General features: G+C 42.9%; 1 protein-coding gene across 3 annotated transcripts in view; it reads right to left on the bottom strand.

Annotated features, from left to right (window-relative positions):
- Positions 1–604: 604 nt before the first annotated feature.
- LOC126519805 (calcium homeostasis endoplasmic reticulum protein-like) overlaps positions 605–14,948 on the bottom strand; it is a 51,745-nt gene continuing 37,401 nt past the window's right edge. For all 3 annotated transcript variants that reach the window (XM_055065422.2, XM_050169109.3, XM_055065423.2), the window contains exons 18-21: positions 11,011–11,229; positions 7,900–8,100; positions 5,140–5,219; positions 605–1,132 (exon numbers count right to left, since the gene is read on the bottom strand). In XM_055065422.2, coding sequence (XP_054921397.1) covers positions 939–1,132; positions 5,140–5,219; positions 7,900–8,100; positions 11,011–11,229 — 694 coding nt within the window. In that variant the 3' untranslated portion in view covers positions 605–938. The remainder of the gene's footprint in view (positions 1,133–5,139; positions 5,220–7,899; positions 8,101–11,010; positions 11,230–14,948) is intronic.

Raw genomic sequence — 14,948 nt, 5'->3', positions numbered from 1 at the left:
TGCTATCTGTGGAATGTGTTCTTCCACCAAGCGCGAGGGGGTGGTTCAGGACCCCTTTAAAGCTAACTGCAAATGAATGTTGACTAAGCTGCAGAGCTGGTAATGGCATAGTTTTCTTCTTGGCAGCCATTAAACAGTACTTAGCGGACGACGCATACACCTAGTGGTTGTCACTATGATGCAAGTCCAAGCGTGCCACTTCCGAGATTCTCTAAAAGCACTGCAGGTGTCCCCTTATCTCGGAGGTCATGCCGTCGAGTTCCACGCTCTAGGCTATGCGCCACACTTCTACCGAGCGGTAATGGCAGTGCTTTTTCAGTTCGAATGGCTATTTTTGTAAGCTTTTTGTGACGCTTATGCTTATACTTCAGAAGTCAAATTTTCCATGGAGGCTCCTATATACCTACACTACCTTCAACTAGGCTTCTTATGCAATCCCAAGTTTAGTTGCAGTTGGCCATGAACACCTCACAGATGTAAAATGACTTCATGCTTGCAGATAGTGCTAAAAAGAAATTTTAAATAATTAAACATGTTGGCACACTGCACAGCATGGTTTCTCATGTTCTCTCAAGTTGAATCGCAAAACAGCAACTGTAACAGCTTTGCCCAGAAATATCATTTAATTAATGCCAGCTTTGCTTTGTACAGAGTTTCAGCACAGTTCACTTCATTTGCCTCGGCCACAATCCACTTCCAAGTCACATGAGCAATGACAGTCCAGTCCCACCTTGCATTCAGGTCAGGAAATGGACGTAAAAATTAAAAAGACGAAGCACGTGAAACAACGGGCGAGGAAGCGGGGATGGGGTTCTTCCTCTAGATGGGACACCAACAAATGGACACACACACAATGTCTGGAACTTGTCTGGCAAGTAGAAAGAAGTGACGAATGCGAGCTTGCTCGCGATGGTTGCAGGTCGAGGGATGCGACATCTTCACTTGACGTCTTCTGTCCGCGCTTTCATCCTGTTGATGAATGCCTGGCCTTTGCTCTTGCGGAAGTTTTCGTATGGGTCGTGCAGGTTGATTCCGACACCCTTGTAGAGGTCTTGCCGGTCTCGGATGTCACCCGGGTGGATTGGGTCTTGAATGCCCTGCTCGGCTGCGCCGAGACCAGCACCTCCCCACCCTGAACATTACCAGTGAGTCAGTAGGAGCCAGTCAGACATTTGCATCAGACAATTGTTAAAATCCATCACTACCAGCACTGAAATTTCGACAACATTGATAGATTAATATCGTAAAATACCGAGAGATGCCCCACCCCCAAATGATAACCTACCCCTGACTAAGCTACCGGCTTTAAGAAATTGAGAATTACCCACCTAAAAGTTACCCACCACACTGAAAGCTAGATGACCTCACATTTTCACTCTATTGTCTCCCGATTTTAGGTGGGCCATCTCAGGATTTTACGATAAGTGCAAAGCTTCTTTTGGGCTGAAAAGACTAGTGGTTCCCCTAATTCCTTTAAATTATTCATATACCTATTAGGTTAGCTTAGGCTTGCTTAGACTATAGCTGACAATATGCTATAACATTGCTTACAGCGATAAGTCACAATAAGTCCCACCATTCTTCACATGAAATTTGAGAAATATTGATTAGTACTTATAGAATTTCTTTTATGCATGAAAGAGTAGTGATTCACCCAGTTTCTATAGAATGATCCGTTTTAGTAGGTTAGGTTCAGGGTGTCGAAACGAATGTCTTTCGTTCTGGCTTTAGTTTCGTTCCAGTGAAAAAGTTCCGTTCCGGTTATGCTCCGGAATGAAAAAAGATATGTAACGGTTCGTAACGGTGTTTATTTGTGTGCAAAACTTTTCCGAGCAGAGTAACAATAAAACCAGTATTTATTGTTCTCAATAATTTAATTATGAATTCTGAGGTCCCGCTCAGTGGCTTGAGTCAAGGTACTGAGCGTTATCTTAGAGACAGCAAGTTGTGAAATGTACTCGCCGAAATACGATACCACTATTCCGATAAAACAAACTTAAAGGAACGGTAAAACTTCAGTCACAAATCGCACCTGTAGAAAATGAAACGATAAGCTCTTCAGCACGCAATACCTGGGTTTTGCTATGATGCCGATCTGCTAGAGCATCAAGTGGCAGGCTTTGATTATTTGAGCGCTTGACCAATTATCGCTTGCACTATCCCTGCCTGAGATACGCGCTAATACTGACGTTGCCTGACGTAAATTATTTCGGATTTCCAACTTTCCTGTTGAACCGAATACCAATGAAAAATATTTCGGTTTCACTCTGCAACAAAATAATAAATAACATTTCGGTTACATTTTTGTTCTGGTCAAAAATTCCTTTTTTTCATTTTTATTTTCGTTCCGTTCTGACACACTCGTTAAGTTAGACCATGATTAATTTAACATTTGCCTCTGTCTATGAAGTGCTTGTTAGTCTTCACATGTAGAAACAAACTTATTGAAAAAGCAGTGCGGAGCCTTCAATTCCGGCTCCTTCAACAAAGCATTTTTCTTGCATTGTCTCTCTGAGGCGAGGAGTTAAACCTTTAACTTGAACTATTTGCAGAAGGCCAGCAACACGTCTACCAAATAATACGTAAAAAGAAAGAAATGTTTGAGTCCCTGCCTAAATATCATAACAGCTTAGTTTTTTTTTATAAGCAATACTTTCAGCCTAGCTGTACAAGATACACAATGTCAAAGCCTTGCATGACTAGAGAAGATTCTTTGATATATCGTACTGAATTTGGAAACTATTGTGTACAGTATCATTGAACTATGTTGTTTTATGATACACCATATGGGTCCAAACCACGTTCTTTTGACCCATATGGTATCACTTGCTTAAGATGCTAAACAATGTTTTATCGTTGCAATAGAAAGCATCATGAATGATGATGCGGAGAAGCAGGCATATCACGCACAAGAGGCAACGTAAAGCACTGATAATCAACTGATTTATTCTTGAGTTTAGCGAACATCTCTTATGCCTGTGTCAACTATTCTCTAATGGTTAAATACCCCATGCGTGTACTCCTTACTTTTCACCCCGAGAACTTTTTTCACTGAATTATTGCTGTTACATGTTTTTGCTTGGCACAAGACAAGCTTTCTGTATCCACAATGTCTTGGACATCCTAAGGTGCGAGATACGGGCCTAGTCAGACTGTAAACACAAACACTAGGGGTGTGCAAATACCAAATGATATATTTGCAATGGAATCAAGAAAACAAAGCCAAATATTGAATACGAAAAAATTTATCACAATCTTTAAGACCTTGCAAATCTTGGGCAAAAAAACATGGCACGGCACAGGCTCATGCAATGCATTTTTCTTATGCATAAGAAAAATGCCGCAAGTTATCAGTCAGTAACTTAGGTACACAGAAACCAAGATATACATACATTACAATCTGCTCTTATTAAAGCAATCTTTAAATTAATGTGCCAGCACTGATTACAGCTCAGTTCTAGAATATGAAGGTCTGCAAAATATTTTTTATCAATAGAAAGTTGGACACAAACGCTATTTTCCCTCTGGAGCTAAAGAATTACTGACATTATGTTGTAGTAGAACCTTTCTAATACATTTTCAACAGGATCATGGTAAAAAAACAGTAATACAGTTGAACCCGTTCATAATGAACTTGCCAGTTCTGCGAAAATTGGTCATTATATGAGTAAATCATTATATATATGGACTCAGCCTTAGAAATGATCAAAAATTAACCGCACTGAAGCTGGCATCAACAGTTACAATTCGGCAGTATTTTGGCCCAAAAAGCAGGTTTTCGGTGTCATTTTTGCTCCCGGTGCGTTCCCGCACCGTGACTGGGTTCAAAGTGTTTGTTGTAGCAATACGGCTATTTAAAAAATGTTCGTTATATCTGGAAGCAGTTTCTGTAGGGAGGGTCGGAAAATTGTAAATGTACTGAAATGTGGTCGTTATAACCGATAGATCATTATATCTGGGATCGTTATAAGTGTGTTCGACTTAGTCTTCAAAAGTGATCGTCCAAGTATATGGCACAAGGTTGTCAACACATTGCTGTACCAAGCAGCACATTGCTAGACAACCTGTGGCCGCAATTTTGTAACAATGTCTTTTACGCTATTCCTTTTTACAATTTTTGTGCTTCATCAGTGGTCAGAGCGACACTCCACACACGTGATCAGTGGTATCAGCTGGTTGTGAGCGTTCGATGATAAGAGGTGCATAGAATTAAGCGAAATGTGTCACTACAAAATCGCAGCCTGTATCTCTACCCTTGTAGGGTAGATACAGATAAATGAAAGTGAAGTAAATGCATGCACGGAATCTTCATTGGCGAATATTAGATCGACCAGGCTTCGTTAGTTTCGGTTTTGAGGAGGCGCCAGCAACATGGCCGACGACCATGCCGTTAACGAGAGTATAGCTATTTCTGCTCGACTCTGTAACCAAATTAGCACGCAGTCATACAGTCGGAGTCCCAATTATCGCATGGTGCACTGTTAGGTGTCTGAAAGTTCGGTCATCCTTATTCATTGGGTCTACGGGCAGTGCCACAGAGCTGTCCAAATAATCAAGCATGTCCAAATTATCGGTATCCAAATCACCAGTCAGCTACTGTATTACACAAAAATCAAGTAGAGGATACATGCATTTAATTCATGAATCTAATTATTCGAACGCAAACTATTCAATTCGGTTCAGTGATATTTAAGTATTCGTACACCCCTAGCAAATATTGTTGCACAATCTGAAACCTGTACGAGTACCAGCAATTGCTTTACAATGTATAGCGGCACATGAATAAATAGTGAAAGAACTTGACTGTGAGGTCAGATTCAATGATCACCAAGCGTGCTCGCCACTATCATTCACACTACTATTACCCTGCTTTTTGAGTTTGCTGAATAAAAGTCAGATTCTTCACTCCACTCTTTCTGGTAGTGCTCTTTCTTCATCACTCTGCTGTGAGAATATGAAAAACAAACTAACTTACACATTCACATCATCAAACACTGTTTTAATACAACAGACTGCACTGTGCTCCTTCCAAGTGGGAGAACTTCAGAGACGTATTAGGTAGACATTACTTCAGAGACATAAGTATTAAGTAGACATAAGGTACTAAGTAGTACGACAGTTTTTGACGTGCTTCCTTACCCATTTTACGGAGGAGTTGATGACCCTTGTTGGACTCGTCCAACCTTGAATCCCTGGGGTCGCCACCGTACGAAGAACCACTGGGAATAGACAAATCTTCATCTCTAGGCACTACACAATGCTTTCACTCCATTGTTTGTTTCGCTTCCTACATACACAGCATAAAACCTACAATTTCAGTCGAAAGACCATCTGCCCTTTTACAAGACCTTTCACTCCTATTACAAATGCCAATGAAACATGATAGCTGAGTCAACTTCTTTAGATGTCAAATTAATCAGTGCTCTCCACCAATAGCAAAGTCGTCCTCTGAGAAGCAGCAGTTTTCTACACCAGACATATACTGTAAAAATTTTATATCAGTCATGATCCATGTTCTCCTGAAAAATTTTGCAAGGTTTTCAAATAAAATGCCTTCCGGGTATGTGTCACTTCCAACGAACACTAACGGCACCATTTCTCTTCTTTAATTTCATTTTTGAATGTTGCACAACCCACAACTGCCCAATGTATAGGATGTGAGAACCTAATCAGCGGATTCTTGCTTCTAGTTCTCCCCTCCTTGATCGCGCTGTACTGATGGAAATAAGTTATTCTTATACAGTTGACTTCTGTTAATTTGACCCTGACGGCACCGACGAATTATCCGGCGGGTCGAATTAAGCAAGTTGCAGAAAAAAAAACAACGTCGAAACACACCGCTGTTTCATTTGGTAATATTTGCCTGAATTTTAACATGCCCCCGAAACAAACGCGTACCGGTTTTTGCGTCCAAGTAGAAAACTAACGTAGAAGTTACATTAAAGCTCCTAAACAAAGTAGAAACCTAATGCACGTCGATTTTTTAGCAAAGAAAAATGATTTGCACAACGACAATTGGCTTCCTAAAGTCAGATTCGCCGCAATACAGCCCTGTTATGCGGCAAAGCATAAGAACGCCACGAAAGCGGTTTCAGTTTCGTATCCGATTGCACAGCGCAGGCGATTTCCGGCCCGATTTCCGTGAAAAACAAGAACAAAGGTGTGCATTAGAATCGTGTAAATACCGTAATTGGACATAGTAAGCTACCGTTACTGCTTAAGAATCTCCCTAAGGCAGGCCGAAAATAGGCGTTTTCAACAGGAGATTACTTCTATTCACTGTCCCCTAAGCTCTGCTAAGGCCTGCTTCCACTAAGTGCTGTCACTATTTGGGTCACCATAGGGGTCAGGGGCGTGCATGCTGATTGATTAAGACGAAGCTTTAGCTCGGGCCCATCTCCATTCAAATTACATGTAAAACACAAAAACATTTTTCTGAGATAACCCCTGGACCGATTTTAAATTTGTTGCATTTGGGCGAGAAAATAAAATTCAAGTGACTGTTGGAAGCGGAATTTCTATTTAGGGCCTGAATTTTGTTAAAAGAATTTTCAAAAATTCTAAAGTTTGAAAAAAAATAGAAGTATGAAGTTTACAAATAGCTTTGCATCAAGAACAGGTATCGCGGTTCTGTAAACAGGATCCATTAGATCGTTCAAAGCTGACAAATTTTATATGTCAATTTATATCTTACGTGAATTTGTTAGTTGTGTACAAGGGTTCTGCAAAAGTTGTATTTCTATATTACAAAATTTTTTCAGGCTCGTGTAATGTATAAATTTTGTCCTCTTTAGATGTACTATCAGATTCAATTCAACGAATTGTGATATCATTTTTCATAGCTGAGTCATTTTCTGAAAATTTGCAATTTTTGCAAAGTTTTAATAAAAACATGACGACCTAAATAAAAAATTTGAAACGAGCACTCACTAGATTTTAAGTTTTTCTTTTAAATGCAACAAACCTCGTCAAATTTAGTGCAGTGGTTGCTAAAAAAAATGAATTCTCCTTTTACATGCATTCAGATAGGAGCACCCGAGCTAAAGCTTCCTCTTAATGGGACACTAAAGGGAAACAATAAATCAGTTTAGACTTATGAAGCATTGTTTGAGAACCCTGCAGGCAGTCATTTAAAAAAAGTAGTTTGATTTATAGATGAGAAAATGAAGGTCCAAGTATAAGTATTTGAATTTCGTGCTGAAACCCCAGCGCCGGTACGTCAGCGTGACGTCAGGGATTCCAAAGTATGTTTTCGCATTTGGGTCGCGTTGGCTGAATAAAGGTTCCCGAAACTTGCCATGTTTAATATTTGCTTCCTTTAGAACACAATGTAGTCAATCTGTACCGCTATATATAATTAGCAGGCCCTAGAAGATGCCATCAAAATCCAAGACGTCACAGCCCCCAGGTGCGGGAACTTAAGTAGGCGTCGCCACCCGTATTTCGTTCTTGCGCTTTTTCTGGCTTACCAAATGTCTTATCGTTGTAAGAGTGGTGTTTTTGGTGTTGTAGAACGGTAATTTACTGATGCAGAAGAAAACATTTTTCGCTTTATTGTCCCTTTATGTTACAATTATTCGGCGAACGCCAATTTTAGAATAAAAATAATGATAGTATGGGCTCACAGAAATGCATGGGTGCCGGCTGGGACCTACGGTTGGGATAAAATTAACCAGAGTCATACTACCAGAAGTCAACTGTATCATTATCAAAAATTTCTATTTCTGCAAGCCTTCAAACATAGAAATTTACACAGAGGCTGCTCTATGACACGCTATCTGAAACTAGGCATTTAACGTGGCCCAAGTATTTGTTCCAGTTGGCCTTAGAGGTCATCTGCAACAAATGTATCACACTTATGTTGAACAAGCAGAAGCACACACAAAAAAAAAAACTTACAAGAAGGAAGGAGGCGTGGGGCTGCGTTCTGGAGAACGCCGCCTTGAGGGAGACTGTGAATGGGACCGGGATCTCGACCGAGAGTGTGACCTCGAAAGCGATCTTGACCGTCTGCTGCGCCGAGGTGGGGACTGCGACTCCGACCGACTGCGACTCCGCTTCTTTCTTCTGGGCTCCTCATCGTGCTTTGCACTTGGGGGACTGCAACATTGCAATGCCAAAGCAATGAACCTTCCAACTCCTTTCACAAAACACTTTGCACATATCCTTCGAATTCGAAGCTAAACTTAACTTAGAAGTGTTTCAATATGTGACGTTATTTACTCAATACTAACACACATTTTATTTCCAGAATAAGTTGCTAAACTATTACATGCACTTCAGAATCAAGTACAAAATCAAAGCTGCAATATATGGTACCCAAATCCCACCCCCAAATCTTGAAGCTTTGACATACTCTAAAGGTTGGAAAGTTCTGCGAGGGCTGAAAGCTTGCAACCATTAGACAACACCAATAGCTTGTGTCCAAATCGCACATTCAGCGACCTCAAAGTAATGAGAACTGGGGCAGCACTCTCGGGAAATCACCTTCAGAGATATCTTCACTTTCACTGGATTTTGCTAGACTAGCACCGATGTTGCGGCGTCTACGGGTGACAGTGTTCCTGACACTGTACTCTGTAAGTGTGCTTGGCATTGTGCCAGAAATGCTGTCGCCAGTAGACGCTGACGCATCTGCCACTAGTCCAGCAAAATCTCGCAAAAGTGAAAGTGCCACCAAAAGTGATTGCCCAAGAATACCACCCATTGTCTCGAAGGCCATGTTTTTTCGTACTGGAAGTGTTAGAAGTTTACTGAGACCACTGAAAATTGTTGTCATCCAATCCAAGCCATCACTGCGGCTGGGGGGGCTGCGAGTTTGCAATGTTGTTTCTGCCTGCTCAGTAAATTCATTAAACTTCGCACATATTCTGCAAATTCTTTGTTTTAGTTGGCCCAGACTGTGCTTCCTTACAATGAAAATCTCGTGAGAGAACAATCGACGGTGTTGCATTTTGCAGTTTTTAAAGTGTGAAAATCAGGGCACAGCATTATAATTGACACGTTAGAGTTGAGTACAGTATTTACCTGATTCTAATGTGCCCTGAATCTAACGCACACCCCATTTCCACAGGTTTAATGTAACAAGATAACAATGCAGCTGAATGTAACATGCCCCGATACCCCCAATAAAAGAAAACTATGGCATGACTCTCACACGTTCACTTAAGAAAAAATGAGGCATGCAGAATCAACCTTCACAGAAGGGAACATTTTTTTAATGAACTTTAATGAACTTTAATGAAAAAGTGGCGCGTCATTGTCCCAATTTATGCTTCACTGGCCACGGATACCAAGCAAACATTGTCAGTATTCTCAATCGATCACTTCTAGAGATACTATTATCACTTTTGCAAGATTTTACGTAACTCTGCACTGGACTTGTTGTGGCCAACAACGTTCCTGGCACAGTGCGCAGATAGCAGCTTGGTACAGCACTAGAAGTGCTGGCAGCCTTATATACCGGTGCATCCAGTGCCAAGTCGCCCCCAACCTTGTGAAAGTGATGGTATATTCAAATGACTGATCGAGAATACAGCTCCAGATCGTAGTGGAACACAAAATGAACACACATCAAAAATCACGAAAACACATACGCTCCATTTCCATCTTGCAAAAACGATGAAGCTGCCTGTGGCTGTTGCCAACGTCGCAAAGGCGGTTTTGGTTTCGCATTCAATCGTACACAGAGGCCCGTATTCGGACCCGTATTCCAGTAAAAAAGAGGTGCATGTTAGTTTAGGGTAAATACAGTGTATGGCACGTTTTAAGCATTATTTTCATCAGTGCTTTTGCTTTGGTACACTATCTTGGGGCACACAGTTGTATACCCAGCACATGACAGGGTTTTACCAGAAAAGGTGAGTCAGTGTAACGTGGATACCTACAGTGTGATTGGAGCCCAACAAAGTTTTGGAGTCGGATTTTTTAGTTACATTGGCTGCAGCCTTTCCTTTTAGATAGCTTTTATAGAATGCATATAGCCTGCACATAACCTGCATATGGCTCTTACAACAAGGTTCAAGAACTGTCCCTGAGTATGCGAGTAGCTCGCTAAAATGCCCTCTCAAAGCTGGTTTCTCTGCAGTAAGAGGCCTTGCGGGGTGGAGGCCACTTCACTCTTTACACCACTTGACTCATGAATTCATATTGCCATTTTGTTCAAGCATGAACTCTCAGCATTGCTCAAATCAGGCAGAAACAGAAACAACATACAATTATGATGAAACCTAACTCAACGGTAACTGCATGACTAATGGGGCATAGAAAAGCAGTGTGCTGTTTATTTTTTCTATGTAATGAGAAAACTGCCGACTTCTAAAACGAAATCTTAAGCAAAATCACCTTATTTACTGGATCCTAATGCACGCTTTTTTTTTCCAGAAAGCTTTACTAAAAAATGACACGCGTGTAAGAAAGGGGTACAAAACCAAAACTACAACAGTAGCAAGGTACTATCGGCATTAAAGGTTGCTGTAATCCAATCCATAAATTGGCTGCAGTTGCAGTAGCTGTGGTGCTAGTACATTGGCTACACCAGTTCTGTAAATTCGTTGGGTTGTCATGGACTGCAAGGTGTTTCAGAAATGTGGGATTTCAATTTTATGGATGGCACCAAAAGTGTGATGGTCCGGGCTGGTGATAGTGATAAGCTGGCCTCCAACAGTGTTGATAAGTGATGCCCAACCAACTGTGGTTAGAACGCAATATTTTTCCAAGTAGGAAAATATAGCTGCTTCTTTCTGAAATTCTCACAAAAATGAACAGTCTACAGCACTGCATCCTGCATTTCTTGAAGTATGAAAACCAGGTTTGGGGGTTAAAAAGCACTGCGTCTGTCTTTTCTGGCCATGAAAATCAGGTGCGCATCACAATCGAGGGCATACCAGATTCGAGTAAACATAGAACACACTCTTCACAATACAAAAGAAATCAAGCCGCACAGCCTTGGCGCAGAAACAGCATGGCGTAACCTCGAATATCGTGCACAGTGCAAGGAAAGTGGCTCACCTCTTGCTCTCACGGTACTTCCGCCGGTTGGGGTCCTCCCTGAGCTGCATCTGATCCTCACCTTCCTTGGCCTTGGCTCGCCGGTTGGACTGCTGGTCCTCCCGTTCACTGCGGCCCCGACCATTCCCTTCCCCTTCCTCGTCAGAGGAGGGCCTCTTGCGCACGTGCTGGCTCTTAGCCTTGAAGAACTCGTACAGGCCCAGCTGCTCCCACCCTTCGCTGAGAAAGAGAAGACATGCACTCATCAGGAAAAGCCAACAGACACAATTGACAAGGTTAACCGAGGGAAAAATCCCAAGAGTGTGCAGTCAAGTCTCAACACAATGAACCTCAATTCAACGAAATTCGAAAATTTAACAAACTATCTTCATCTCCTGATCTTAGTTCCATTAAAAAGCGTACATACATTTTTCACAATTTAATGAAGTAATTTCGTGACACAGTTTCGATTTAACAAAGTTTCCAGCCATTTCAAGCTCGTACTTGGAGCCTGTATGGCTAGTAAATCTAGCAAGAAACTATAAATGTGTCGGCCAAAGCAAAAGTTACTTGCAAGAGTCCTTCTGCATGAAACTTTTTAGTGGCGTGCATGCCGGGATATGGCACGCATGAAACACCCCTGCGTGTTTCGCCATTTGTCGCGTTGGTAAACAACTTGCAGAGGCTTCAGGGCATGCGGGAGCTCAGCGCGCTCTAAGAAACACGAGAGCTCTTGATTTCTTCGGTGCAAAGTGGGTGGAGAGGGTGGTGAACGTGCGGTAACATGATCAACCATGTGCTGACGGGAAGGGGGAGGAGACGCACACCCTTCTGCCCTCTTCCCTAGCGCACACATCTCCTCTTCTACCTTTGCCATGGCTACCCATAACTGTTCATAAGCAGGCCAAGCACCATATCTTGGAGGTCATCTGTGGCAAGAGCGAAGGGCGAGCAGAGTGGTTGGCACCTTGATGCGCATTGTGTTCCCGTCTGTCTAGTGCTGACAGCCGCGTAAATCTCATGTTTCCGAGACAATGTACGAAGTGTTTGCTCGCACTGTGACAGTGAGTGATTCAGACAGATCTGTTCATGCTTGCCTAAGCAAGCATGACAGCCATTAAACTACGAACTTTACTTCGTGTAGTTCTCCTTTTGCTTCGCCATCAATGACCTGCCTTTAGAATGATACTGCAAAATTTTTTTGCTGTGGATGAATACCCATATCCTGTCACACTTTTGTTTTAGTTTCTGGGCATCATCTGATGATGGCTGCAGACACTATGCGCAGTCAGCCATCCCGTCCAAGATTGACAGCGCAACGTGGTGCAACACACACAAACCTTGAACACTGTGAGCCATGCCGAAGCACTGCTCTCTGTGTAATCTGCACCATATGTGGTGGCGCTAATAACCATGCTATTATGACCAGACCTTCTCACAAATTGTTAACCCTTTCGCTGTCACGGACGTACCGGTACGTCATAGCGCTTCCCCCCCACGGTGTCACTGACGTACCGGTACGTTCTCTATCGTGCGTTCAAAATGTCGCGCCTGAGCGCAAAGCAGGCGCTCCTGGATTGGCCACGCCATCTGTTGACTCTTTCTACAAGTTCGTATATTCGCCCCGACCTGTGTTAATCCATGTATTGAAGAGTACGGTGCGACTGCCACTCCCCACTTTCTCTTTGCTGAGTGGCGCGGTGGCTCCGCGTTCGCTGGATCACGCGTCGCGCGCGTGTGGTTATGGGTTGAAGGGTTGTTCTGTAATCTCCGCTGGTTTGAAGGTTTTTATTTTTCTTCTGTTGGTGTGCCTGCTACGGCGCGTCAAGTTCAGGCGCACGTGCCGTTGCCTCTCCAAAAAGGGTGACTCGATTGGTGCTTTCGCTCTCTTGCCGCACCCTCGCTTCCGACTTGCAGCAGTAAACGTAAAGCCCTTCGAACTTTGTTTAGCCTTTTTCCATCTCCCTCTGTCTTCTTGATCACACAACGTCCCATTTCTCTCCGTTGCGCGGGCGACTGAAAGCGCATCCTCCCTGTGCGCGGTTACTTTCGGATGGCTCGGCGCGCGGGACCTTCGTCTGCTCATGGGAGCGGTGGCTGAATTCAGATTCAGAATACGAGCCGAGCTCGGATTCGGACTCGACAAAGTCGCATGAGAGGAAGAGGGTTCCGCATCGTCAGATTCGGATGTTGAACGGATTTTATAGTCAGGCTGATGATGATGATGATGTTTACTAACAACAGCTGCAGAACACTGAAATGTGCATATTGCATTGACTATGTTATTTGTATACCAATTATAATCAAAACTAAATTGCTATGTTCATTCCCTGTTATGCTCGTTCCCTGAAACCAAGCCGACACTGGGGGTGCGTCACGGCCAGAAACGTCCGACAGCGAAAGGGTTAATAAGTGCTTCCAGGTGTGTTCTGGGAACTTGTGAAATTATTTTTACGCTGAAACATTAAAACCTCGATGTAACAAAATTTGCAATCTAATGAAGTTTTCTAGTGCAAGTACAACTTTGTTATATCGCGGTTTGACTGCATTTGCAAGAACAAGGTTGACGTGATGGACTTTTTTTATGTCCGTTTATTCAACATTTACTGGTACACTCAAACCGAATTATAATGAACCCAGTTAAATCAATTGCAGAACATTGTGAAGCTGCAGCAAGAACCCAAAGCAATATGCACGGTTAAACCGTACCAAAATTTTACCCACGTGAAAAGACTGAACTCCATGCAGTGCTAAATGAGTGTGTAAGTTGGCTTTCCCACGTGGGCTTAAGTGCTCGCCGTGAAAGGGAAAAACAAAAGAAAGGAAGGAAGACTCGTGTAGCCATTTGCCAGCACAACTTGTGTGTCTGTGCCAGTCTTAACACGTGCTTTCACTGTGTTGCAATATCCACCTAAATGTCGAGCGGTGGCCTTTTACCGTATATACTCGCATAATGAACACACTTCTCTTCTTTCACGAAAAACCAAATCAATGTCGGAGGGTGCATTTATTATGCGGGGTAAATTTTATGGAAACTTTTTCTAAACAGCAAAAATTGAAAAGTAAGAAGGTAATGATTTGAAAAATGCATTAGATAACTTGCCTTTGCAGTAAAACACACATGCAATTTGTAAACTGTAACAGTGTTTTTATTTCTCTTCACTCTGCATCGGAATCACCAGACCTGTCATCCAGCTCGCTGGCCACTTCATCCACAATGTGGCTCCACAACAGCTTGTTCTCGCAGCTGCTTCTGGCCATCTGCCATTACAGCAAGCATCACGTTGAAGCCTTGCTTTTCTGCACCTGTTGTTTTGACAAGCACGCTGTGTGCGCCTCTTTCCTCGACCGTCCTGCTCATCGGCATGTTAAAAGTTTATTGGTGTCTGTCCATCGTTTCCGTTTTGTAATCAGATAAAGCTCTCTATCTCGCGGCAGGTGTATAACTCGACTTAGGCCCCATCACGCACAGCGACACCAAATACACATGCAGAAAAGCGAGCAACAGACACACATCAACGCAAATTCAACACTATGCCCGAATGTGCCCACTATGCTGACCAAACGCCGACCTTCACTTGGACTCTACCGTGAGCTGCGCCTGTCCATGCCTAGGGCGCGCACTCTCTGGTGTTACGTCAGAGTAAAGTTGCAGTTGCAGGGAGCAGTTTCGCATTTTTTGCCCTCTCAAGTCTGCGAGGTGCGACGACACTGACGGCAAGCATGCGGTAAGAACAGGCTAAGCATCATCGCGGTCATTCTTTCTGTCAGGTCCACAGCGACCGTGATAATGTGCAGCCTGTTCTTACTGTGTTCTCTCGTCATGGCTTTGCTGTCAGCTTCTCAATAATCAAGCTTACTGCTCCTGCCGGTTTGCTGCCACGGCACGTTTGCTGCTAGCGTGGATGTGCAGCCTATATAAGTTAGCCGTAGAATTTATAACACAGCAATTGGCATAG

The sequence above is a fragment of the Dermacentor andersoni genome, chromosome 11, assembly GCF_023375885.2.
Source record: "Dermacentor andersoni chromosome 11, qqDerAnde1_hic_scaffold, whole genome shotgun sequence".
Classification (NCBI taxonomy): domain Eukaryota; kingdom Metazoa; phylum Arthropoda; class Arachnida; order Ixodida; family Ixodidae; genus Dermacentor; species Dermacentor andersoni.
This window is presented reverse-complemented; position numbering and strand designations above follow the sequence as displayed.